The 25,367-nt window shown below is 45.1% G+C and overlaps 1 protein-coding gene across 1 annotated transcript in view; it reads left to right on the top strand.

The window, feature by feature from the left end:
• Positions 1-24,762, top strand: part of LOC149327434 (acetylcholinesterase-like) — a 63,517-nt gene extending 38,755 nt beyond the window's left edge. Inside the window, exons 3-4 of the mRNA XM_089563986.1 lie at positions 17,299-18,515; positions 24,621-24,762. Coding sequence (XP_089420112.1) covers positions 17,299-18,515; positions 24,621-24,762 — 1,359 coding nt within the window. The remainder of the gene's footprint in view (positions 1-17,298; positions 18,516-24,620) is intronic.
• Positions 24,763-25,367: the final 605 nt, after the last annotated feature.

Below are 25,367 nucleotides of genomic sequence, written 5' to 3'. Positions count from 1 at the left end.
ATACAAAAGGCTTAAAAAATTTCCCAGCCCTTTCAAGTGCTAAACTTGCACAAGGCATGTGTTTCAGCTAAATGACCTCGGTCACTTAATGAATCAGCTGTCCTGCGATGTTCAAGCAAGCGTTCATTGATGCAAGCCTCGTCTGTCTAATGTAATGTTTGCCACAGGCAAGGAGGATGCTGTACACCATGCCAACCTCATGTTTAACGAGGGGTTTGGTGTGCTTAGTTTTGTAGGCAATCTTTCTCGTAACGTCATTTATCAGGTGGCACATGCATCCCAGCTTTCCCAAGCTGAAAATACGACATGTACATTGTGTTTGTCACTGGCCTTCTTGAGGCGGTGTGACACCTGATGGCAATAGGGCACAATGACAGGCCACTGTTGCGAATGTGCGTTGTCTTCCGGCTTGCGCTGCCCAGCACACTTCATCTCTCGAACCTGGCTTTCTACCACTAAGGCTACAATTTATCCTGTGAAAACTGCCTGCTCCAGTCTCCTTACTTGCGCATTGATGCTGTCACAGAGTCGTGACAGCGTGAATGCCGAAGTAAGGCGACTGGAGCAGGCAGGCAGAAAAAGAAATACATTATCTCAACGCAAATGTGTGTTGGGTCAGCCAGGTAGGCAATGTTTAGTCACGCCAATGCATTCAACTTTAGTGACAAGCTAACCTTACACCTATGTTTTTGTTTTTGCAACCTTGAATAATTGTTACCTGGTCGAGGAAACACTTTTCAGCCACAGGGGTCACTAGTACCACTTTGCATGTAAAAAGCTCATGTTGTGGAATCAACCTCAGTTGAAGTCTGGGGTCCATGCAGTCTACTCTCTTCGTTCGTGTGTTTTTGTACACTGGAATGATGTCTCATAATTCTATCCAGAACCAATTAGCTCAGCTCTCCATGCTTAGCAAAAACAAGGCAGCAGTAATGAAACCAGTTCTCATGTGTGCACTTTTTCATTTACATCTGTGACCTGCGATGAGTGGCATAAAAACACATATATAAGTTAACACAAATGCATCATAATGTTAATATTCGTAGTCAAATAGTCTCACATAATACAGCCAAAAACATGCAGACATTTCGCACTTCATGCATAGAATGCAACGGTTAAAAGACGAGCAATATTGAATGTAAAACTTCAAACGCCTGCAACCGGCCCATTCTGAGAGCCAACTAATATTACTCGTATAAAAATGTAAACATATCAGGCCAGAGCTATCCAAACTGCTCCAAGCAGTAGCATTAAGCAATAGAGCAATGAAATTAAGAGAACATTTCATGGCAACCACAGAAACAAAGCACAATGCAGTAGCAACTTACAACACAGCTTTTGACTTCATCTGGTGGCCACAAAATCCATGCCATTGACTAGGACTGGAAGACAGATGTGCCACCTGCGGATACCAATTTCCCATTATCACTAAGACAGGAGTACAAAAACAAGCATGCGAACTCGGTTTAACAGTGAATATCGCATGAATGTAACAAGATCAGGAAACATATACTTGCCCAAGGATAACGCCTCAATACAAAGGAAAACTACCCTGTTTAAAATGCATCAGTTCCCCTAGCACTCGTAAAGGAATCTTGCTATGAGCAAAACAAATCTGCGTTAGAAAGCGTAGATAAACATCGTAATAACTGAGACAATTATTGCGTCACTTGTTTTCCTCAGAAACCAATTTTCAAACAGCAGATGATCGAAATGCAAGATACTATACTCTGGGTAGCCAGAAACGCTATCGGCATCATAAAAAAAAATATGTTCACATACTGATTTAAAAATTAGATCCTGACGGCCGGAAATTAACTTTCGTTGGTAACTGCAACCTGAGACAGTGCTTTCTTTATAGTGGGGTTTGAATTCAGATGCGGAAAATGGCCACTGATCGTATTGGAGGGTTCCGGATTAATTTAGACCACCTAGAATTTCTTAAGGTGAGCTGACATCGCACAGCACAGGGGCATTCTTTTTTTCATTTCACCTAAATCGAAATGCTGCTACTGCCATCAGGATCGACCCCACGACCTAAGGTTCAACAGTCTAGGGCCAAGCAAAAACCGCGGCGAATAAAAAGTGTTTCAATCCCCCTCAAAGTGCTAACGCTATCTTGAAAGACAATCATACATTTTACGCACAGCCAAAGTGCCGGTCCTTGAAACGTGCGCGGTGGTGTGAACAAGCATGGGCAGAAACGCGTAGAACGAGGCATATACGTGGACAAATCTGTGCTCAACAAGAAAAAAAACGCGCAAACATGCGCATACCAAAATCATGCAAAGCTAGCGCACGCACGGTCGCATCCCCTTTGCCAAAACAAGTACCGACAGCGACAGAGCAACTCACCGCGGCGACAACAAAAGCACTTTAAACGCTTTTTATAGCACTGAACACGAATACTGCAGCAGTACGACAGGTCACCGTTCCAGCATTATATGCTTCAGATAAAGCACGAGTACTGCTTACCTTTTCAGATGATTGCGTAGTCGTGCAGAACGCTGTTTGCCTTCGTGTCCCGGGCACTACACCAACCAGTGAGAGTTCAGCACGAGTGCTACGTACCCGGCACACTCTACCACGTAGTCACACAGAAGAAAATATTCCAGGCCTTATTTGGAACATTTCCACCGCGACACTGCCCGCGCGTCTTTGTGCCTGGACACCCATCCTGGACTACACAGAGAAGCGCACAGACTGAAAAGTTAGAGAGACCAGAAAAATTACCCTTTGCCTCGAATAGGATACGTCGACAGCACTGCGCGATTGTGCACCCTTGTGCAAGAAGAAACACACGCAAACCACAACACAGTTCACGACGGCTCACAACCCCAGTAGCGAATTGTAGCAAGCGCCGAAGCGCGACGCACGCGACGCAGCACCCGAACCGCCATGAGGGTTATACAGAAAAACAGCTACCGGCAGCCATCTGGCGGTGACAACCAGTTTCTGTTTCGGTTTCGTTGTGAAAAAGCTTGTATCCTACTTTTTATTTTATTTTCGGTATTTTTATTGGGTATTCAGCCGTATCGGCATCCACAGAAATTGCAGCGATTGCGAGCAATTACCACTGGTAGAAACGCGCGAATTAACGACCTGTTGCTTGCGCTGCGGTTGAAAAATGCATGAGTTCTCACGGCAGTATCGCTTGCTGCTTTGCTTATTCACGATATTACATGCCGATTTCTGTTTGTATGGGGAAGTTTTTTTTTATATTGATGGGAGATCAGCAAGGCTAACAAAGTACCCAACGTAGCAGTCGTAGAGAGCAGGTTGTCGTAAAAACATGGTGACGCTGTTTGATCGGCAGCATGACGTGCGAGGCGGCAGCGTTGAAACGCGCGTCGAGAGAACAACCTCCATGGTATATGCTTTCTTGAGACTACAGTGAAGGTGTGCATTTTCTATAGTGGAGTTCTCTCATCCAACGTGAAAACCAAATCAATTCTTAGTATAAAATAAGCTGTGTAATTCAGATCCTCATATTGTGTTTATATATATCTGCATTTCTGTTTTGAAAAACAGTGTTGTACTGGTAATTGTGTACCAAGGTGCATGTGTAAGAGTGCTGTAATCAGCCTTGTCGAAATATTCTGTGTATATATTTGTATTCGTAACCCTTCTACAAGGAGCTGTGTGGCCAGCTATGTGTTTAACAATTTGTTAATTGAATTAGTAATGTCTTGAAATGCACGCTCAATAAAATTTTCTGAATGAAATTGAGTGTTTGGATTCAGGCATGCAGGGCTCTGCAAACCTGCAATTTATTATTTTGTGAACAATGAAGTTAAACTTTTTCTCAAATGTTTTGCTAATGATAATCTAAGCCCAAGTATATAAGTCGTTACTTTTTAAAAAAAATTTGTGAAATTGTCAAGTCAGCAAATGCACGTGTAAAAAAGAGAAATTTGTCTTGCAGTTTTTATTCTAACAGCATAAAGTGCCAAGTGTACGTTTGATGGATTTGACCCACTGAGATTGTTAGTGCATTGATGAGTTTCATTTTGTCAACCATATAGGCACATGCATGCAGTATCTGCTGCCGAGCATCGGCCATTCAAATGCAGCCATGGTTTGTGCCATGCCAAACAAGTAGGTACAGTCGCGGGTAAAAAAGATTAGCACACATGACGGAACACCAGAGGGCCGGAATGACAACGCCTGGCACTGCGGGGGGCGGAGAGGCTGATAACGAGAGTGCAGGACCGTTCCCATTCTACAGTATTAAGGGGGTCTGCCACGGACAGTAAAATTACTGCGGACTGCCACGGACAGCAAATTAGCGGACTCCGACGGACACCAAAATTACTGACTAAAAGCAGCGCTATCATCTATTGTTCCCGCGAGTTCCTTTTGACAAACCATCGCGGACATAAAAAAACAGTAATAAAAAGAAGTCATCTTTGCTCATGATAACCGAGCCAAAATAAATTCCGCAAGCACAGTCACGTAGCGTCGGCACTTCATCGCTCGGGCGCTGCACGCTTGATAAAGCTTACTTCCTGCCGTCCCCCCCTAGGCTGCAAACATGGAAACGGCCCGTTAGGCAGTTCTGCGTACCGCAGCGTCGCGTGGTGAGATATACGAATTCTGATCGCCAGTGATCTGTGCTAATATTTTTTGCTCGCGACTGTACACATCCATATGCTCCCACCGTGGTTTCCACATAGTCCAGTGTTGCCTGCCAGGCCCATCGAGATAATCACGATGGATACCACCAAGCCCATCCCGTCCCATCGTGTTTACTGAAGTGTCCAGCGTGGTTTCCATTCAGCCCAATATCGTTTACTGAAAGTGCCAGTGCAGCCACCAAAATTTCCACTCAATCCAGGGTGGCCCAACGTCGCCATTAGTGCATCCAGCATCTCTCCCATTCGCTCCACCAGCACCCAACGTGGAAACCAACACTTCCAATCGGCCCACCGTTTTCTCCAACGTGGAAACCAACACTTCCATTCGGCCCACCGTTTTCTACAACGTGACTTTTGCTGGAATTTTCAACAGGGTTGTCGTCGTTCTGCGTACAGAATGATGTTCTTGTGAAGAACTTCGCAGCGAACAACACAGTCTACCTCCTTGTTGTACCTGCAAGTCTGCGCGAAGAAGCTGTTCAGGCTTCGCATGACAAGCCGATAGCTGGACAGCTCTGGTTCTCTTGCACCCTCCGCTGCATTCAATAGAAATATTACCGGACCCGACCGACGGCTGCTGTTGCACATTACGTGAAAACCTGTCGAGATTGTCAGCGACGAAACACGCCTCCAACCCGAATAGCAGGATTTATAAACCCTATTGAACGCTACTTAAGGTTCTTTTTGCAGATATCCATGGGCTTACTTGGACCATTCCGGAAGCCAACGTCAGTAAATAAGTGGCTCGTCACAGTGACTGACTACCTGACCCGCCACGCCGAGGCAAAAGCCCTACCGAACGGAAAAGCAGCAGAAGTCGCCAAACGTTCCGTGGAGTCCATTCTTTTGCGACTCGGCGCCCCGATGTGCTCATCACGGGCAGAGGAGCAGCGTTTAGAGCGGAATTTACGCAAGCTATCTTGCGTTATAGCCAAACCAGACACCTGAGGACAACTTACGCAACCTATCTTGCGTTATAGCCAAACCAGACACCTGAGGACAAGTTAGGCAAGCTATCTTCCGTTATAGCCAAACCAGACACCTGAGGACAACTTACGCAAGCTATCTTGCGTTATAGCCAAACCAGACACCTGAGGACAACTTCGTACGATCTGCAGACCAACGGAGTGACTGAGCGCCTGAATAAAAACAGTCGCGGACATGCTAGCCATGTATGTCGATGGCGGAAGCAAGGCCTGGAACGTAACCCTGCCTTACATCTCCTTCGCCTACAACACCGTTGTGCAGGAGAGCACCAGGATGACGGGCGCCTTTTAGGCTCCTTCATGGCAGGGAGGCCACGATCAGGCTAGACGCCATGCTGCCCAACGTTACCGAAGGAAACGTTGGGCAGCATGGTTACCGAAGGTTACCGAAAGTAACATCGCTGCCTACCTTCAATGCACAAAAGAAGCCGAAATACTTATCCGATTCCGGATCAAAAAGCAGCAGCGCACCGACGCCGGACCCTTAAAACCTACGAAGACGCAACGCGGAATGCAAGCTAGCAGACCGAGTCTGGGTTTGGACGCCGATTCGTCGCACTGGATTGAGTGAAAAGCTTTTGCGCCGCCTCCCGCACGCACTAAAAAGCTTGCCATGCTGTTTTCTCTATAGAGGGCATGATGTGCAGGGTGTTTTACCTAACTCTACACAATTTTTAAAAATAGGAGTTTTGTGTTCGCAGACCAGTTTTCTCGGCGTAGCATTTTCAGCAGTGAAATACATCCAAATATAGCTAAGGCGTGCTAACAGTAGCACCAGTTAACCAATGTAGAATGGTTAGCTTTTTAACAATTACTGTTAAGCTGCCTAATTACTGAGAGGCGTGTTGCTCACCGCCAGCAATCTCTGTATCTGTTTTCAGAATTTCTCCAACACAATTTTGCTCGGCGCTTTGGCCCAACAAATTCTGTCGATTTCGTCGAGTTACGTGCACTGGACAGGCTGCTTTGCTCGCAAGTTGCTTGAAAGCGCCTATATTTTGGCGCAGTGTAGGCAAAATCTGTTGGGCCACAGCACCGAGGGTAACCGCGCTTTTGAAATTCTAAAATGTGATATGGATATTACTTACGGTGGGCAACATGACTGTCGATAATTAAGGAGTATAAAATTAGTCGTTAAAAAGTTAACTATTAAATATTACTTAACCAGCCTGCTAGTGAGCATGCCTTAGCTGTATTATGTATTTCACCGCTGACAGTGCTATGCGGAAAAAACGGCTCTCCTAACTCAAAAGTCTATGCTTAAAAAGTGTGTAAAATATTAGGTGAAACACCCTGTACATCATGCGCTCTAAAGGTAAAACAGCGCAGCAAGAATGTTAGTGCGTGCGTGCGAAGAAGTCAGATTTAGCCGGCCACGGTGTATGCACGAGTGGAAGAGAGGGAGTCGGTAGAGAAGTACAACAGCGTAAAGATAAGCTTTCATTGCGAGGAATTCCCGCCAACCTAATCCGCTGGATTCAAAATTTTCTTTCAGGATCCAAGCAGTTCACTTCCGCAAACGATAGCCGCTCACCCTTCACCAGCGTAACATCAGGGGTCCCTCAAGGCGCCGGACTGTTACCTCTTCTATTCCTCATTTACATTAATGATCTCCCTTGTAACATAAACTCTAATTTACGGCTTCTTCAAGATGATTGCGTCATATACAGAGTTACTGAGGCCACCAACGATTCACCTTTACTTCAAACCGATCTTAACACACTCGCCTCATGGTGCAATAAGTCCCTCCTCTCCATAAACATTAGCAAGTGCAAATCTATGTCTTTCACGAGAAAACGCACTGTGAATCCGCATCAGTACAGTATTGGCTCACTTCTTGTCGACCCCACATTATCCAACAAATACCTCGGCCTCCACCTAACACCATCACTATCATGGGCAACCCACATTCAAAACATTTGCGCAGAAGCCTCACGCACACTCGGTTACTTACGACGTAACTTCAAGGCCGCATCCCCTGAAATAAAGAAACTAGCATACATGACAATCATTCGCTCGAAATTAGAATATGCGTCATTCATTTGGCATCCATCTGAAGCTTATCTCGCCGCCGACCAGGAAGCCGTACAGAACCGCGCCATCCGCTTTATAACATCTTCCTATTCAAGGAAAACCAGCATCACAGCACTGAAACAGTCCGTCTCCATTCCATCGCTCATGTCACGCCGCATCGTATCTCGCCTCTGTCTTCTGCATCGTTTCTATTATCATCCGCGCTCACGCCACGCAAAACTACAACCCCCCCCATAGGACGTCTAGCCGCTTCAACCATAATCATAGCATCGCTCGCATCAACTGTCGCACGTTAGCACTCAGTTCTTTTTTTGTCCCGCACGCAATAGCACTATGGAATGCCCTGCCAAACACCATTGTATCATGCACTAATCTCAAATCATTCCGTGAAATACTAAAGGACCATTTTTCGTGAGAGCAATCTTTTCAATTATATGTTGCGCTTGATACAGACAAGTGTCCTTGCTTTTTTTTATTCCTTAGCCTTTGTTTACTCATATGTTCAATTTTTTTTACTTGTTACACATTGTGTAACCTTTTCGGCGCCACTTCCCTGCTGTACATTCTTATTCCTTTTTACTGTTATTTTTTTTCTTTCTCTGTAGTGTTCGTGTCCTGTTGGTACAAATCTACAGTCCCCCCCCCCCCACCCTTATGTAACGCCCTCGGGCCTTTAAGGGAAAAATAAATGAAATGAAAATGCAGAGACAAGCCGACATACGAGACGAATACTTCAAACTGTATTTTTCGAGGACACGAAGCGGCATGCGTGCCCGACTATCTGTGCGGCCGAGCAAAACCCGAATTCTTCGCTGACTGGGAGTCGCTGCATGAAAAACAAGCTGTCTCCCTTGACAGAGGTCCGTGGTTCGAATCAGGCTGCTGCTGGAAGTCGCCACCAGCATAGAAAATCTGTTCTAGTGGAACTTAAGAACACTGCCAGGTCTGCTGTCTTATCCCGACAATTAGCACCGGGGACCACTGAGGCTTTGGAACGCTGGCTTGAATCCTAGGACCAGAACGTCTGAAGAGAATAGATAAAACTTACCCCCTCACCCGAACCTAGTTTGGCCGCCCAGGTGCAGCAGTTTGCTACATGCTTCTAGATGAAAATTCGCTGTGGCTTAGCTTGGTTAAGCCCGGTAATTGCGAAAGCAATATCCGTACCTACGCCATGGTTCAGCTGGTAGTGTAGCTGGTGGTGGTGCTTGTGGTTAGACTTGTGGTGATGCATCGGTTATACAATCCAATCCAAGCCAATGTAATCTAATCTAATCTAATACAATATATTATAATATAATATAATCTAATCCAATCCAATCCAGTCCAATCTAACCCAACCATATCCAATCTAATCCAATCTAATCTAATCTAATCTAGTCTAATCTAATGTAATCTAATCTAATCCAATCTAATCTAAGGCCGCCGGTGGTGGCACCGCCACTACTCGCAGACGGCGCGAGATGGTCCCCCAACTCTTCGGCGTGACGTCACAGAGAGGTCATGCGAAAGGTCAATGGTGGGACCGCCGCGTCACGGCAAAGGCTTGAAAGTGCAAGTAGTAAAGCTTTCGCTTTAATATACCATTTAACCACAGTCTTTTGGTCCTCGGTAGCTTTGTGAGCTGTGACACAGTGGGTGATCTATCAATATTTAGATACGGAGAAGCTGACATTAGAAAGTGAACATGGCAACGTTCATAGTAAAAAGCATCAAGAGATACTAGCCTAGCATGTCCTATTCGTACAGCTAACAGGCGCCATGTGAGAAATCATGATTCATACGAATCTCATAATTTTGAGGGCTAAACAGAAGAAGTATATACGGAGGCTTTAGGGGGGTAGGCATTCTTCGATCCATTAAAAATGTTCCAGCTAGATTTATCTCATGCTGAGATCTAATTTCACTAGTGTAAAAACAAAAATTTCAGCGCGATCTCGCCGTGATACGGAACGCGTTTGCCTCTGCAAAGCTGGTTTCTTACCTGGCCGTCGGACATCTTCACCTGTACAACACACCATTTATCCCGATCCAGCTGCCCTAAAGGCACTTTGATACGACATTACAAAAACCATGTTTACTTTGTACATTTCAAGGTGGTCGAGGAATTCCGGCCAACATCGCTTCGTTGGCACGCTATCGCTTACTAAAGACATCCATTGAAGATTATTTCTTGATGACTGCACGCACCTCATTGCCAGAGCACTTATTGAGGGACCCATTGAGGTGCCTCTCAATAAGAGTAGCCCCTCAATACCGTTGAGGGGCACCTGATGTACAAATTATTAAAAATATAAAATTAATTGCTGTTAAGTATGGCAATGGGAAACACATCGTGTAGAAGCCTTGATGAAAAAGGACACATGAGGAAATATTGTCGAATCCATCATCATTAACCCAGATGGCGGCACCTATCTTAGTTAGGCTTACTCTGAAGATCATGTGGAAGTTAGTACAGGCCAACGTATCTACATAGAGTAATGATAGCACTAAGATTGAAGTTCCTGTGATAAAATTATATCTGCAATGAGTACAGAAAAAACAGTGCGGAGTGCAACTAACATATCACTTTATCCGCAAAATAAGTGGGAAGCATACAGGCAACAAAGCAGTACAGGACTATGCCAAATGTCCTAGGAATATTAGGTAGCTGTACTATTTATCGAAGTGTATTTTGTGATGTTAACCCCATACAGGATGAGGTTGGCTGTAATGCCGGACATCGTATTAATTTGGCCACCTGGTGTTATTAAAGTGCGCTGACATAAAACAGCACATTTCGCAAAACGATGTAGTGTACGAGTCATGAATATCTTCATCAAATGAGATAACAGGAACTGGCCTCTGAGAATCCAAAACTGGGATGCAACAAATTTAAAGTTATTGATCAAGTTATTGATCAATTCCCTCTCGCCCTACCATAAGCTTGCCGTCCCGGTGTACTAAATTGGTAGAGCGACTGCTACGGTGAAGCGGTTGTCCCGGGTTTGAACCCCGGACCAGGACGAATTTTTCTTTAACTACGAAGTTTCAGAGAGAGCTGTATAGCTTTCCTTTATAGCCATTTGGCTGCGCTTGGGTGGATGTCAATGAGTAATTACTCCCTTATTACAAATTGCAACGCACTTTAGACTGGGTACACTTGCCGGTGTCGTCCAGAATGTGGAGATGCTTGGGAATGTGAGATGATACGATCACTCAATGGCAAAGTGTAGCTTTTAATAGGAATCAAAGTGACCTCTTTGCTCTCTTTCGCAGCCTGGGCACAGCACGCTCGTCGTTTACCCGGAGGATATCAGGCAGGGCGTTCCATGAACTTACGATCACTACTGTCTCTTAGTCATATCAGGCTCAGGCCTACGCTAGAAACGATACTCTGGCGCATTCGTAATGCCAGCCTGAAAAAGTTTTATCTTAACGGCTGAATGTTTGGTTACTGCATTGTCATTCACGCCTATTTTGTACAATCTAGAAACTGTCGTGTCCCTGACAGACAGATATTGCGCACCACAGAGCACTTTACACGCGTCTGCAGAGGATAAATTTTTCCTTCAGTCACTGGTCTGGCTCCGCAAAATCCACCACAAATGGCTTACAGTGTACTTCCAGTGCCTCCCACTTCCCTTTATTTTTCAAGTGCGCTACCAATGAGCGGACAGAAAACCACGCGCCTTCTCTTCTTTTTCTCTTGCTTTGTAGCGCTTTTTTTAAATTATAAATAATCACCACTTCGCCACCACCTTTGAGATAACAAGGAATAAATAAGTCTTGACCAAAGCAAAATAAAAAGGACTGGCACAACTTCTGAGACTTAAGAAAAAAACACAGACACATAAATTGAATACTTCAGGGATTGGACAGAGTCACTGAAAAGAGATACAGAAGCTGCCACCGCTGAAATGGTCCTGGAAGAAGAAGGACAAGTCACTGAATCTAGGCTGTTGCATGTGTGGAAAGGATATTTCAGCTTGCAAACTGTTGGAAGGAGAACAAATGCAGCAGAACTCTTAAAAGAGATTAGGGCAATTAAAGGAACAAATTTAAACCTATACTCTCGAGCTTCAACACAAACAATGGCGGCAGATTTGTGACCGCAAGAATAGTCAGCATTGGTACAATATGACATTACTCAGACACCCTCTTGACCCCACAGAGAAAAAATCAACTCAACGGTGTCAACTCATTATATTAGTGCATCAGTATAAAGGCGATACATATAGGTTCTTCACAGAACTACGAGATAGATACTCAAACAGAACCCCAGCGGGACCGGTGCCACACTACAGCGGGACACACCAAACGAAAGATAAGACGCCTATGACTCGGAGGCGGAGGTGCGGTTTTCCATGTGGTGTACTACGGACCACGTCTGCAGCCTGGCCTGACAGTGTTACAGACGATGGTCTCAGAAACTTGGACGCGGTATCCGTGAGCGCTCTCACTTATCTAATGAACAAGTACTGGACAAATTGGACTATTCCACAAGAATGGAAACATACAAAGATTTCATTCATTCCAAAGCCAGGGAAGAAGTTGTGTATAAACAATCTGTGGCGAATTTCTTTGACATCCTCCCTGGCAAAATTATTGAAGGATGTAGTTCTCAACCGACTACAAGAATATACCGAGGACAATAATTCCTCCCAAACTCCACGCTAGGTTTCAGGGCTAATCGTTACACCCAAGATGTATGCTGTAACTCAAGGTAGACATAATAGACCCTAAACGTGCCAAAGGAAAGAAAGCTATATGAGAATGCCCCGAGGACAATAATTTCATTCCAAGCTCCATGCTAAGTTTCAGGGATAATCTTTCCACCCAAGATATTATGGTGTAACTTAAGGTAGACATAATAGTCCGGGACGTGGTAGAGAAACTAAAGCTATATAAGCCTTGGATATAATCAAGGCCCTCAATTACGCCACGCACTATGCTGTCTTAATTAATCCCTCAGTTATTAACACAGGGGAAGGAACTTTCAATTACATAAACTCATTTTGAGTAGCATAGTTGCTTATGTAACGATATTAAAAGTAATGCGCAGGCATTTCCTAATGAAGAAGTAGGCAATGTGTCTTTAGTTGGTTGACGGCAAATCGGCCAGGCCTTCTGACACACGCAGCTTAGACAAAGGCGTTTATGATGGTTGTCTGGCATGGCTAGGAAAAAGGGGCCTCACAAAAAGACAACAATGAGCGATGAAAGATACCAGTAGCAGAAACCAAGGACAATAGTGGATAGTTTTTTTTTGCGTTCATCACTGGGAGAATAATAATGTAAATTTGTTAAAGATAATCAACCAGAAAGCAGAAGAAAAACAACCACATACCCCCGGTGAGAATCGAACCCACAATCTCCAAATTTAGCGTCTGGTGCTCAACCAACTGAGCTATGGCGACAGCTATCCGATTTTCTGCTTTCGGGTGTGTTTATATCCAATGTAACTGAACCTCGATAGCGTTCACTAGCACCACTCTCGTGAATTGTCGTGCACGAGCACGACGGTGCTAACAACTAAGTTTAATTTTATTAAATTTTTTTGCAAACAACTTAATTTAAATTTATCAACTTAGTTAACGCAATTATATTATGCTTTAATAAAAGAGCGATTTATTTACTTGGGTTATGCCTTCTCTTATCTCAGTTAACCATTTTGGTTTGTCAAATGTGGCGCCGTGGTTGCTTTTCCGTCCACTTACTATATCTCCGTCCAGCCTATTCAAAGGTCCAGTGGTTTTTGCTGTTAATTAATTAATTAATCTATGTGAAAAATGTATCATATCTGCTTGTGCGCGTATTTATGTTTGCTTCCGAGCAAACACGAGCCGACGTTTCCTTTCATGATAACTCTTCCTACCAAGAGTACTGCCCTCTACCCTCACACTACCCTCTCGCCCAACGTGGCTTTATATACAGTGCAATAAACGACTGCTGGTATTCGTTCCCTCGACACGTACTGGCGTACATCACTCGGTCAGTCACCCAGACTGATACAAAAAGAAACTTGTTGCTCGATTAATTATCACTCATCATTCGCATTTCAATTCATTTCAAAATTTATTTTCACTCCTTTGGTTATTTTTGCGCTATTTTGCCGTCCACGGTTGTTTGCCCGTCTATTCGCTATATCGACGTTCGCGCTATTTCGTTGTTTCTTCGACATTTTTCGCCCTTGTAAGATGGGTACTGGGATGGTTGGAGGTACTGAGCGCCGGCGGTCCGTAGACACAGAGGGGTCGAGCACCGAGAGCACACAAACAAAGCGATGGCAATGCCGCGCAAGACAACGGTCAGAAGTTCGTCGTCGTCTTCGCATGAAGAGGAACTTGTTCGTCGTTACAACTGCCCCACGGGGAGGAGAGGAGCCATCCTGGCGACTTACGGCGTAGGTGAGATGGCCGGGTCATAATACGGCTTAAGGCGCTGGACGTGAACCGTCTTCCGTCCTCGCCGGCGAAGATCAGGAGACGGCATCAGCGGTTCCACCACGTAATTAACAGACGAGGTGCGTTCCACAACTCGGTAGGGACCGTGAATCTATGCAAGAAGTTTTGAGAAGAGGCCCGGAGTACTGGGTGGAATCTAGAGCCACACCAGGCTACCAGAGGAAAAGTGCGGGGACGTGTGATGGCTGTTGTGGCGGGATTTTCGACGGCATTGGGCCTCCGTCGTGAGAGAACGGGCAACTTGGCGACACTCTTCTGCGTGTCGTGCAGCTTGCGAAATAGGACCACACACACAAATCGATGGCAATGCCGCTCGATATAACGGTCAGAAGTTCGTCATCGTCTTCGCCTGAATAGGAACTTCTTCGTCGTTACACTCTAATTAATAATCATCCCATAGACATAATTTTCTTGCCCAGCGTCTTCACATCATCCTCTTTCGGATACAACCACTCGTTTGATGCTACCTCTCCTGAGAACATCACAACTGCTGCGGACACGTTTGCGGACATTTCTTTGGTAACACGACCCCGTCGCAATAGCCTAGAAATGCTTTGGCATTGATGATAAATCACAGCGCTGAAGGCAGTTTAATCTGCACTGACTCTCAGAATGCTCAAAGCATTAAACTCTCGAAATACTGTCATACCAGTAGTTGGCGTTATCACAGATAATACAAACACAGACACAAGGCAAGGAAGTGATATGAACTTCGGCTGGGCACAAAGTCACATCGGAATTGATAGGAATGAAAGAGTGGGCAAGTTCAATAAAAAGCTCACAACAAGGAGCTCAGAGTAGCGACCACTCTTTGTAAAGACTGCATAAAATCAGTACGTAAACACCTGAGTGATAAATTAGTCCACATGAAAATCTAGTTCAACATAGGCTAAAGCCGATAAACGCAATCTTGGGATCATGAACGTCATTCAATCGAGAACAATATTTCACTCAAGTGGTACTACAGAAGCTTCGCATTGAAAACGTGCACTGTAAATACAACTTCGAACTAAAGAATCAAAATATGCCTACCTGGAAAGTATACGGTGAAATTGCTGCTGTAAGCCACATTTTAATGTCCTGCTTAAAATTTCATCAACTAAAAATCCGCATTTTGCAGCATTTACAATAGGAACATTCTACACCATCCTAGAAGGATCATAGGCGAGAACGCAATTGAGTTTTTCTATGTCTCTATTTTTTCTAAAGGAACGCTGTGTTCGAAACAAATTAGGTTACGCACTTTAGCATTACTTATCAAGCACACTTTTATCGCCGCGTTCGGCGAAATATACCTCAGCTCTTTATCCGCCATGCAACCCAGCACAGAAGAACTAAATTTAACGCAGCCCAGTCAGCCGTACAAGGATAAATAATGGGTCTATTGTTAGGACGGAGGAAGATAGGACACAAACGAGATTTATTGTTATTAGAAAGCTAAATTCGGAAGAAATATGCACTAACTACGCAGTACAGGAAACCGATGGTCGTTTACAGTACGTAGTTGAAGCACAGGCAAGACAAACGTAGTACTTAGTAGCAAGGAGAGTAATCTGCTTATGGTGTTCCAAGGCTTCCAGGAATAGGGTGAGCGTCACAGGAATAGGACAGAGGTGGTTTGAAATTAATGGGACATGATTTTGCCCTGAGTAGATCTACTCACCTCGAATTCTGGTAAGTCCGCTTTCTTCTTAGTTAACATGGTGTGCTACGATGTGGCAAACTGTCAGGATTACACACCGCTGCTTTCTGTCTGCCCTCTGCCACTATAAAGCGTGTAGAAAGCGAAAGAAAAAAATTCTGAAACACTTCAAGAGCTGAACTCACCTCCTTGGTACACTAAACAGAGAATGCTGTTATTAGTTTTCTTTAGCCATTTAAGCCTGCATTCGGCCACGGAATCAAGGTTTCCAACCATAAGAGGAAGGCTAACCGTGGTCATGTGGATCAGCGACTCCTGGTGCGGCCACCTGTCTCCTCCCAACTCTCACCACTGTCTGCATTGCCTCTCGCCCTTGCCCTGTCCCTCTTGTACTCTCAATGCTTTCCTCTTTTAAACCTAGGACAGTTGTCAAGTGACAATTATTTTAAACATTCAAATAAATTAATTCGGATATGTACGTAAGACTAACTTTACAATTACGTTTTAGGTATTACGGCCGACGTATATTTTATGGTCGAATAATGGCTATATGGCTGAACAAAAGTGGAAACACTTTCGCTGCATAAACGTTAACAAAAGTGGAAACACTTTCGCTGCATAAACGTTAAGTATAAGTTTGAGCGCCTAAGAATTGCCATTGCCTGCAGTCCGTAGCTGCGTTCATGCAAGGACACCTAAGTGGACTACATGATCACTGCCTTGAAATCGAGCTGTCTATGCAACACTGACTTATTGTTAAGAAATAAGGCGCCTGAGCCACCACGGGGGCTTCTTGCGGAGACTGGTGCTGCTTTCCGGCGATAAACGACAGGGGCCGTGCACGTCCACGAGAGACTCTCTTCTTCCGATGCTGAGCCAGTCACAGAGCTGCGCGGCGTTTGCCGCAGCAGAGAACGCTTCGCACGTTGCTTTCGTGGGACTGAACAGAATTTCAGCTGCGAATTCCGTGTTAACTGCAGTGTCGCTTGCCCGGTGCCCCTCTTTTTTTACTTCAGGATATGATATTTTCGTGTTAAAATGTTTCTCTGTTTTGAGAGAAAAAAAGAATGGGAGAAATCTCATTGCTGCCAATAGTTCCAATATTTTCCGAACAGTAGTTTGCGAGACCTTTGTGAATGACCAGTTTTTACGACCTCCTGCGAGGGAATAGTTCCGATTATTGCAAAATGAACAGTGTGGTGGCAGGAGGGGGGGAGGGTGAGAACGTGCATGATTTCGCAGAATGTAAGACATATTCATGAATAACAGCGCGAACTTGAACGAAGACTGAAGGAAGACACATAGACGGACGCTGTGTCTTCATTCACTCCTCGTGCAAGTTTGAGCTGTTATTCAGAAAAATGTCGTACCAACTCTCCCATCCATCTGGTATGACTCACAATTTTTTCAATGAACTTTAATATGTGTGAAAACGCGATTTTAGTTCTTTATGAAACGATACACATTTTCATGATGAATGCATTGTTCAAGGTGTCACTGTAGAGCTCCACCGTTATGTGGGAGTATTAGCATCGAACTTTGTTGTCATGCAGGTGGAAAATTCCAGGCTTGGGATGCACGGTGTCTCCTACACCGAAGACTGCCTGCGGCTGAACGTTTGGGTCCCGGACCTGGCGGTCCAGTCCGGCACCCCTCGGCCAGTGCTCGTCTGGATCCACGGAGGCGGCTTCCATTCCGGCAGCGCCACACAGGGCAACTACAGCGGTGCCGCGATGGCCGCCATGGCGGACGTGCTGGTCGTTTCTATGAACTACCGCCTCAGCATCCTGGGCTTCATGAGCGCCGACTCTCCGCAGGCGCCGGGCAACGTGGGTCTCTTGGACCAGATCATGGCCCTGCAGTGGGTGCAGATCAACATTGGATACTTCGGTGGCGACCCGCAGCGAGTAACCCTGTTCGGCGAAAGTGCGGGTGCGGTGAGCACACACGCTCACGTCCTGTCCCCGATGAGCGAGGGGCTTTTCAGGAGAGCGGTGCTGATGAGCGGCAGCATGTACAGCATAGACCTGTGGGACACGGTTCACGAAAGCATGGTCAAGGGCAGCAGAGTAGCCGACATCATCGGCTGCTCTAACGGGGGGAGCAAGAATCTCTCGTCCAACCCAGATGAAGTCGTAGACTGCTTAAGACGCAAGTCGGCAGAAGAACTGGTTCGAGCTGCCGCCGAAAGCACCGCGCCGAAGATCACCGCATTTCTGCCGACCTATCATGACTCATTCTTGCCTAGGATACCGCTGGTCGCAATCAAGCGAGGATTTTTTGGATCCGTCGACATCCTAGCGGGCGTCACTTCGGACGAAGCAGCGTACTCGTTCCTGGCCTCAGCAAAGCCGGAGCTCTTGGTCGAAGACCTCGACGCCTCAGAAGGTCTCACCGACGCTCTTAATGCTGTCGTGTCACGATGGCAGAAGGCGGACACACATGACATAATCCTTCAGTATACCGCCGACGCTCCAGAGGGCGACGGCAATGCTCTGAGGAGGCAGTACATCGACTACCTCTCGGACCGGTTGTTCAACTGCCCCTTCCGGTTCCTCGCTGAGAAGCACAGTGAGAGGGGCAGCAATGTTTACGCCTACGTCTTCAGCCACAAGTCGCCCACGGCACCTTTCCCCAGCTGGACGGGCGCTCCCCACACTTACGAATTGGCATTCGCCTTTGGCCACAAGTACGTCCAGCAGCCTGACTCGCCCGACGGGCGAATGAGCGAAGCCTTCGTGCGGATGCTAGCAACCTTCGCCAAAAGCGGGTGCGTGCCAACCCTCGCGTTTCTGCTTCTTCAATCTGTTATGTCCGCCGGATATCATTTGCCGCAGCAAGACTACATTTACTGGAAAATAGATGCAGAAATAGACAATGTTGTTCAGGCATCAATTCGAGCGTGGCCAGTGGCAATTTTTGGGTCTGAAAATGCCTTCGGAAAGGAAACGGCGTTGTTTTGAGAGAGGCTCTGCTGCGCGGGTGTTCTGAGTGGTAGAAAGGCGCGCTTACGGCAAGTAGCCTTCTGGAAAACTTGTCTACACAGGGTGCTCTAGAAAGACTGTGTGATTTTCAGTGCTTTTTTGCCTTAATGGAAATAGGACATATATTCGGCCGCATCGCTCTGCTTACGTAAGTTAGGCTGGAGTGGCAGTGGTTATCTGCCTCACAACCCACAAATCCATTCTCCGCATCCTTGGTTTTCTTCAGCATTAAAAGAAAGACCTGAACTAAAATTCATATGTTCAGTTAAAAAGATTGAAGAAAGACGCTCTTATATATTATGAAAAATCGGAGTGCGCACACGACCGAGCACAGCTTTTGGGAACTCATTAACAAGGTCACTAAGAATTAGCGTGTGCTATCTCTGAGGCACTTATCCCGCTATCTGAGCATGTATTACCAAGCCAGAACAAATTCTCGTTGTCTTTAAAATGCAAACTCACATTTCCGTTGGCCGCGTATTGTTGGCCGCGTATTGTTGGCCAACAAAACTGAGTCCTGTGGTTATTCATTGAAAACACATTTTGTTGTTTCACCTTTTACTTTTTTTTTACTTCGCCTCATCCATGTTTGGCTCGAGGTCGACGCAACTGGGTGACGAGCGAAATGTTTTGTAAGCGAGCGTGTAGTTGCCTTCCATGACGTCAACGGCGGCGGAGTTTTTGTACACCATCCACCTTCGTTTCGTTCACACCACCAAGGGTGACGTCATTGAAAGTTCCGCCGCAAATGCTTCTGTCTGGCCGCACAGACTGTTCCCCTCTAACAACCAACTAACATGGCACTCATGGAAGCTTTGAAGTTCCGTACTCGCATCCCACGAGAAATTCTTGGGTTCGAATGCGAACCATCAAACTTTTTTTTCTGTTTACGTGACGCAGAAGGACCACGCACACACACAATGCTGGAAACACTAACCGCGGCCATTAATGCTGGCTCGTTAAAAGTCCATAAGAAGGAATTGTTGAGGTGAGATGCCGGGTACATCCGAGGACATAAGTAGACGAGAAGTAGACGACAGACCACCGTTCTTACTTTGTACATTTTTAATAATAATTGCCTCAAAAGCGTACACTTAATCGCAGATAAAGGAATTAGGCAGCATGGCGGAAGAAAATACAAGCCATCGATTGGCACAAAAAAATAGGATCTATATCACATGCCAAAGGGCCCTTTGTACGAGAAATGAAATTCGGTAAAGCAAGCGGTTAGGCGAGTTGGTGACCATCTTCCATAGTTACAGCGGGAAAGACAGGACCAGAGAGGACGACACAACGCAGCGCTGACTCGCAACTGAAGCCTTTAATAGCAAACCATTTCTAAGCTACCCGCATGCCTCAATCAGATTGTTTTAAGAAACGAAGTACCACTTGATGGTTGTTTCAGGTTTTTCAGACCTCTCGCTTCATTTCACTTCATCCCAGGTGTGCTAGGATTTTGAGCCGCGTTTTCAAGAACCCATTTTGTCATATTCATCAGCATATTCGAAGGTAGTGAGAAGAGGAATTGTTCAATTTTAGCAATACAGCGCAAAAGACATGAGCACGGGCCGCAGCAAAGCTTCCAAAACCAAGCACGTCGTCTAATGCAGTCCGGTTACCCTTAAGAAGTTCTGATTTCCGTGGAAGAAAAACTGCAGACAGAGTGGAGGACAGCAATAAAGTGAAAAAACTAATGATGAAAAAGGAAAGAAACGTTGCTGACGTGAATATCTGCACCAGGTTTCACACAACCTAAGGAAAATTGGGAACCGTGCGGGAGTGGACGTTGTTTTGCGGCGCCTAAGCGACTGTGTAGTCTCTTCCGGGAAGTGAATTCCTCGAACAGCGAACCTCAAGGCTGCTCGAGGAGGCACGCTGAACGTTTCGTCTCTTGCCAGGAAGGAGTGATTTATCCGTTGCCTGTGTCCTGTCTGAAGAAGTACACCGGCCAAACTGGCTGATGACTTAATGAAAGATCGTCTCACGTGTTGCCACTACAAGGCACGTGACAAAGTACTGCGGAGAATGCAAGAAAGATTAAAGTCATCAGGAAAGCACTGTAACTGGAAGAAACCGTGATGCTTCGACGAGAGAAATCATCGAAGCACTGATGACAACACGGCTCCACGAGGAATGTATTAGTGTGCCTTCCATGGCTCTGTCAGAGAAAGAAAGACCCTATCTTTAATGTGACTGTTGACACGTGCCAATGCTTTTTGAAGATCGCTGCTTCGTATGCATGCACTGTATCTTCTCGTTTCCAATTCTGGCCACCAGGTGGGCGGCCAGAACTTATACTGACTGGTTTGCCATTAAGGCTTCAGTTGCGAGTCAGCTCTGTGTCCTGTTCTCCTCCCCTGTCCTGTCCTTCGCGCTGTAACTACGGGAAGTGTCACTGGCTTCTTTGCTGAGAATTTGGTTCTCATTCTGGCACTCAAGGCTCAGCTGCTTTGATTCTTCTATTCTTTACGGAGTGTGTTCGGTTCGTAATTGTTCGAAGTTCTCGTTGATGAAGCCCGATCCTATTCTGACTGACGTAAACTCTAATTGTATGGCTGTGTACGATGGTTTCAGCTTCTTAACTTCATTCTTTTATCTCTCATTAGTCCCGTGAACCTGGAAGTCATGCCAGTCAAAGCTCTATTTCTTTTGTTCTGTTTGGTGCCATTTCAGCCAGCTTGTGTGAAAATTCAGTGAAATATGTACTTATGCACACAAAATATTATGTAGACAAGAATTTTGTAGTTTGTGGTAAGACCACAGCAACGAGTTTTCCTTATTATGTGTACTACGATCACATTTTTTATACTTTCTTTTAGTACAGCTATCTAAGGTAGCGCAGACCTCGTCAGGATTTTCTAGGTTTTTGTGTGTCTTTCTTCCTATTGTAATACTAAAAAGTATATTCAATTTCAGGATGAGCCCTGGATACCCAAAACTACGCTGCTAGAGTTGCAATCTACCGGCTGTAGAAATCTTCATCGCCGAGCGCTGATGTCGACTAGATTAAATTTTCGCTAAAGCCCGATGCACCGCCTAGGCTAGGCTTTCACGCCGGTTGAGCGCTTTCTTTATTGTATGTGCCCTATTTCCTTCCACTCTTGAGCAATGAAAGGCTAGCTTCTGGGAGCTTAACTCCATTGGAAAAGAAGCTTTATCTGGTCGTTCAACTTCCAAACAAGCGATATGTTACCTAAGGTAACCTCAGAGGCAGTCCTCATCTAAGGTGCCACAGTTTGCTTTTCATTTTCAAGTGCCTTTTTTATTTCATATGGGCCTAAAGTGGGGTGTAAATTATAAAAGTTGGCTAAAAATTAAAAAAAAAGGTTTAGCAAGCTAATGAAGCCGAGGATTCAGTCGGGGTGCAGTCCCTGCGTCCAAGGAGTGTATGGTTATGCAGTGGTGACGGCATTCAGTCAGTCACGAAGGCAGCAAAGTGGAGTCCCAATAGAAACTGATTATTGCGCTCACTCGCACCCGAAAGACCTGAGTTACTCGGTGGCGATAGTCACAAACGTGCACAGCGGTCGTCCAAAAGAATGCCCAACGCTCTTTGTCACGCTCTATTTAAAGCTGACCACAAGCTTTCGAGATAAGGCGTGCAAAGTAGCCCCTACTGTTCCGAAAAACGCAGAATAGCTCCCGCCTGGCTTCGAGCATTCGAGATAAATGGCTTCAGATCTTATGTCACTTACAAAGTGATGAAGTCTTGCGCAGGCGGCATTCGTCCCCGCTCTTATTCGAGCTGTTGTTTTAGGACCTCCTACGCATATCTCTTTAGAACTGTCCATTCCGTCTTCCTTTCCCGACACCAATTTGATGGCCTTTGTAGGTAGTTTAGCTGAGTACATCATCGTGGGTTGGTTTCCGTACACACAGAAATGCATAACATAACGGAAAGAGTTCAGCACGAAGGAGACATTTATTTTTAACAAGTATGGACGTAATGACTCTCGAACTAAGCGCTTAAACAGACCAAATCAAACCACTATTCATAGCCGTACCTGGAACTCGCACCCCAAGTTCTTTGTTTAGTAGAGTGCGCGGTTTAGTTCCTTCAGCTAAATAAAATGCCAAAACACAACATTCAGAGCATTTAGTTGAGCATAAACTTCATACTGACAACATTTATTATTCCTTTTTCCTCCTAGCGACTAGAGAATGTTGTTAATTCTCTATCTCTGAGCAGTTTTCTTTCTGACTTGTCATAATTGTTTCTTTGGACTATTGTGCTCTGGCACTGCTTCCACCACTTTTTAATAAATGTTATTTCCTATACTGTACACGTACTTTACTATGCAAGCCTGCAGCATGTCTTTTTCCGGAGATGACTTTGGTCTCACTATCTTCGAATTTTTGTTGTATCAGCTTCCTTTCAGTAGATGGCTTTTTTCTTGCGACATGTCCTGAAAGAATAGCATTGCAAAATAATATTGTAAGAGCTTCGAAAGAGGCTAGCAATGTGTTCGTTCAAAATGAACAAAAAAGAAATAAAAGGCTGACTGCAGTACGGCGGCTTGAGTCTGAAAGTTGCTTCAAGTACAACACAAAATGAAGTCATTAGCCTACAAAAAAACTTTACAGTCAGGACTGTGATGTAAGTGCAATGCAAGATGGATAAAAGCCAAAATAAACAACGTTGGTGACAGGGCCGATTCAACGGGTGCGCCACGAAGCGGTACGAGTTATTCGATCCCGTGAACTCTACTGCACGTTGTAAATCTTCTGCCTTCAAGAGAAGATTTTACGAAATGCGAACTCTAAAAGGCAAATTGAGAACGACAATGGAGCCCAGGATGGCAGCATTGCTGATAGATACATTTGCTTACAAGACGTCCATATAGAGGACGGTACGTACAGATGCGGACATAAGTAAACAGAGTACGCGACTTTGTTCTAAGTGGAATCATGCGTTCCATGTTGTGTATGTAGAAACATATTTTGTCTATGAGAAAGTGCATTGGCGCCCCCTACCAACATGCACACAGAGTATCAAGAAATTACAATTATGAGACGCATGAGAAATGTTAAAATGCAATAACAGTGCTTTATTTACTTCTACCCACAGCCGTACACTGTGGCGGCGGTTTTATGAAAAAAATTTGTTATGGCAACACAGAGAACCCATATTCAGTACATATTAATGAACGGAAGCCAATTTTGGTGGGGTGGTTGAAACTGTGCTGCTGAAGTCACCAGAAGAGTATATTTTAAAAAATGCCAGCGCAAAATAGAGACCGGCACGAAAAGCAAGATTACACACACCAGCGCTGTGTGCAATCTTGCTTTTCGGTGCTTGTTGTATTGCTTTTCTTATTCATCGTTTTTTCGCACACAATTTTCCAAACATGCATTCACTCCAACTGCGAATTCAGCACAATCCTACAACTGCCTTGTGGCTAACACATTCTCTACCAGCTAGCAGAACGTAGCGTTAGCGGTCAAAGCAGTATGTTACCGATGTCCGCTCTTTGCTGCCACATTTGTTCTGTGTAAGCGCAATTTATATTTCGTAAACATTGCGAATGCCAAAACTTATATCGCGAGCTTCATGTTCTGTACCATCGTGATCGCCTGACTGCTGTCATTTATGGGGTTTGAAATAAATACCCGCCAGTTATCACTCGGCTACTCATGGTTCTCACATTCCAATTTTAATGATTATCTTCAGTCGGAATGCCTCTGCTGGAGGACAGAAGCCACTTATAATGACCCTAATCTCCGCAATGGCACTACCATCGTCTGCATTATATTTTGCAGTATCAAGAAGTGACCGAAAAGAGAAGTAACAAAGATATTCGATACTGCTTGGGGAAAGACGCTTGGGACGCTGACTATGGTTACTCGGTATATTACGGAACTAATTCGTGAGGCTCCATTTCTTTTTGCAGCGTTCCTGAGCTGCCAAGTGGACAGGAGTGGCCAAAGTACACCAGGAGCTCCCCCGTCGTGGTAATGATGGGCCGTGGGCAGTTCAACGAGACAAGGAACTTCCGAGAGAGTCAGTGTGAACGTTGGAGGACGCGCTTTTGACAAGTCAAAAGCTTAATTTTCGGTTGATGCCTGCGTTGTTTAGTAATCCTTTAGAGTTGATAAATAGCGGAAAAAGAAAGAGAAGAATTAGTGATATATTTACCTCTTAATGCATATCGATTCTTCTCTACAGCCTGAATTACCAAAGACGCTCGCCTTAAATGTCCGGCGATGCATGCAGTCACCAGGTTAATCAGATACGACGAGTGCTTTGAAAAAGAACAAGCATGGACAGTTGTGCATGTTGGTAACGTTAACATACGGTTACGAATCATATATTGTGTCCGAAATTCCACTCAACAAAATATGCATAGGGCAAACAGGAAAATGCATAAACATTCGTCTACGAGAATATCTCAAATCGCTCTCCGATACTGACTACTCTCATTTGAATGACCACTGTCGCGAATGTGAAAAGAATGGCAAGAAAAATAAAAATAAGAAAACCAATACCAGTCGTCGTTCAGTTGCTAATACAAAGATTTTATTTAGGCACTAAGATAAAACAACAAGGGAACTCATGGTGGCCTACTTTATGCGAAAAAGAGAGCCGTAGTGTTTAAGCCAGCCTTCTGCTATGCTAGTTGATAAAGAGGTCTCGTTCC

This window comes from Amblyomma mixtum, chromosome 10 (assembly GCF_055824585.1).
Source record: "Amblyomma mixtum isolate Tamu chromosome 10, ASM5582458v1, whole genome shotgun sequence".
In the NCBI taxonomy this organism is placed as follows: Eukaryota; Metazoa; Arthropoda; class Arachnida; order Ixodida; family Ixodidae; genus Amblyomma; species Amblyomma mixtum.
The sequence above is the reverse complement of the archived record's forward strand: the minus strand, read 5'-3'. Positions and strand labels throughout refer to the sequence as shown.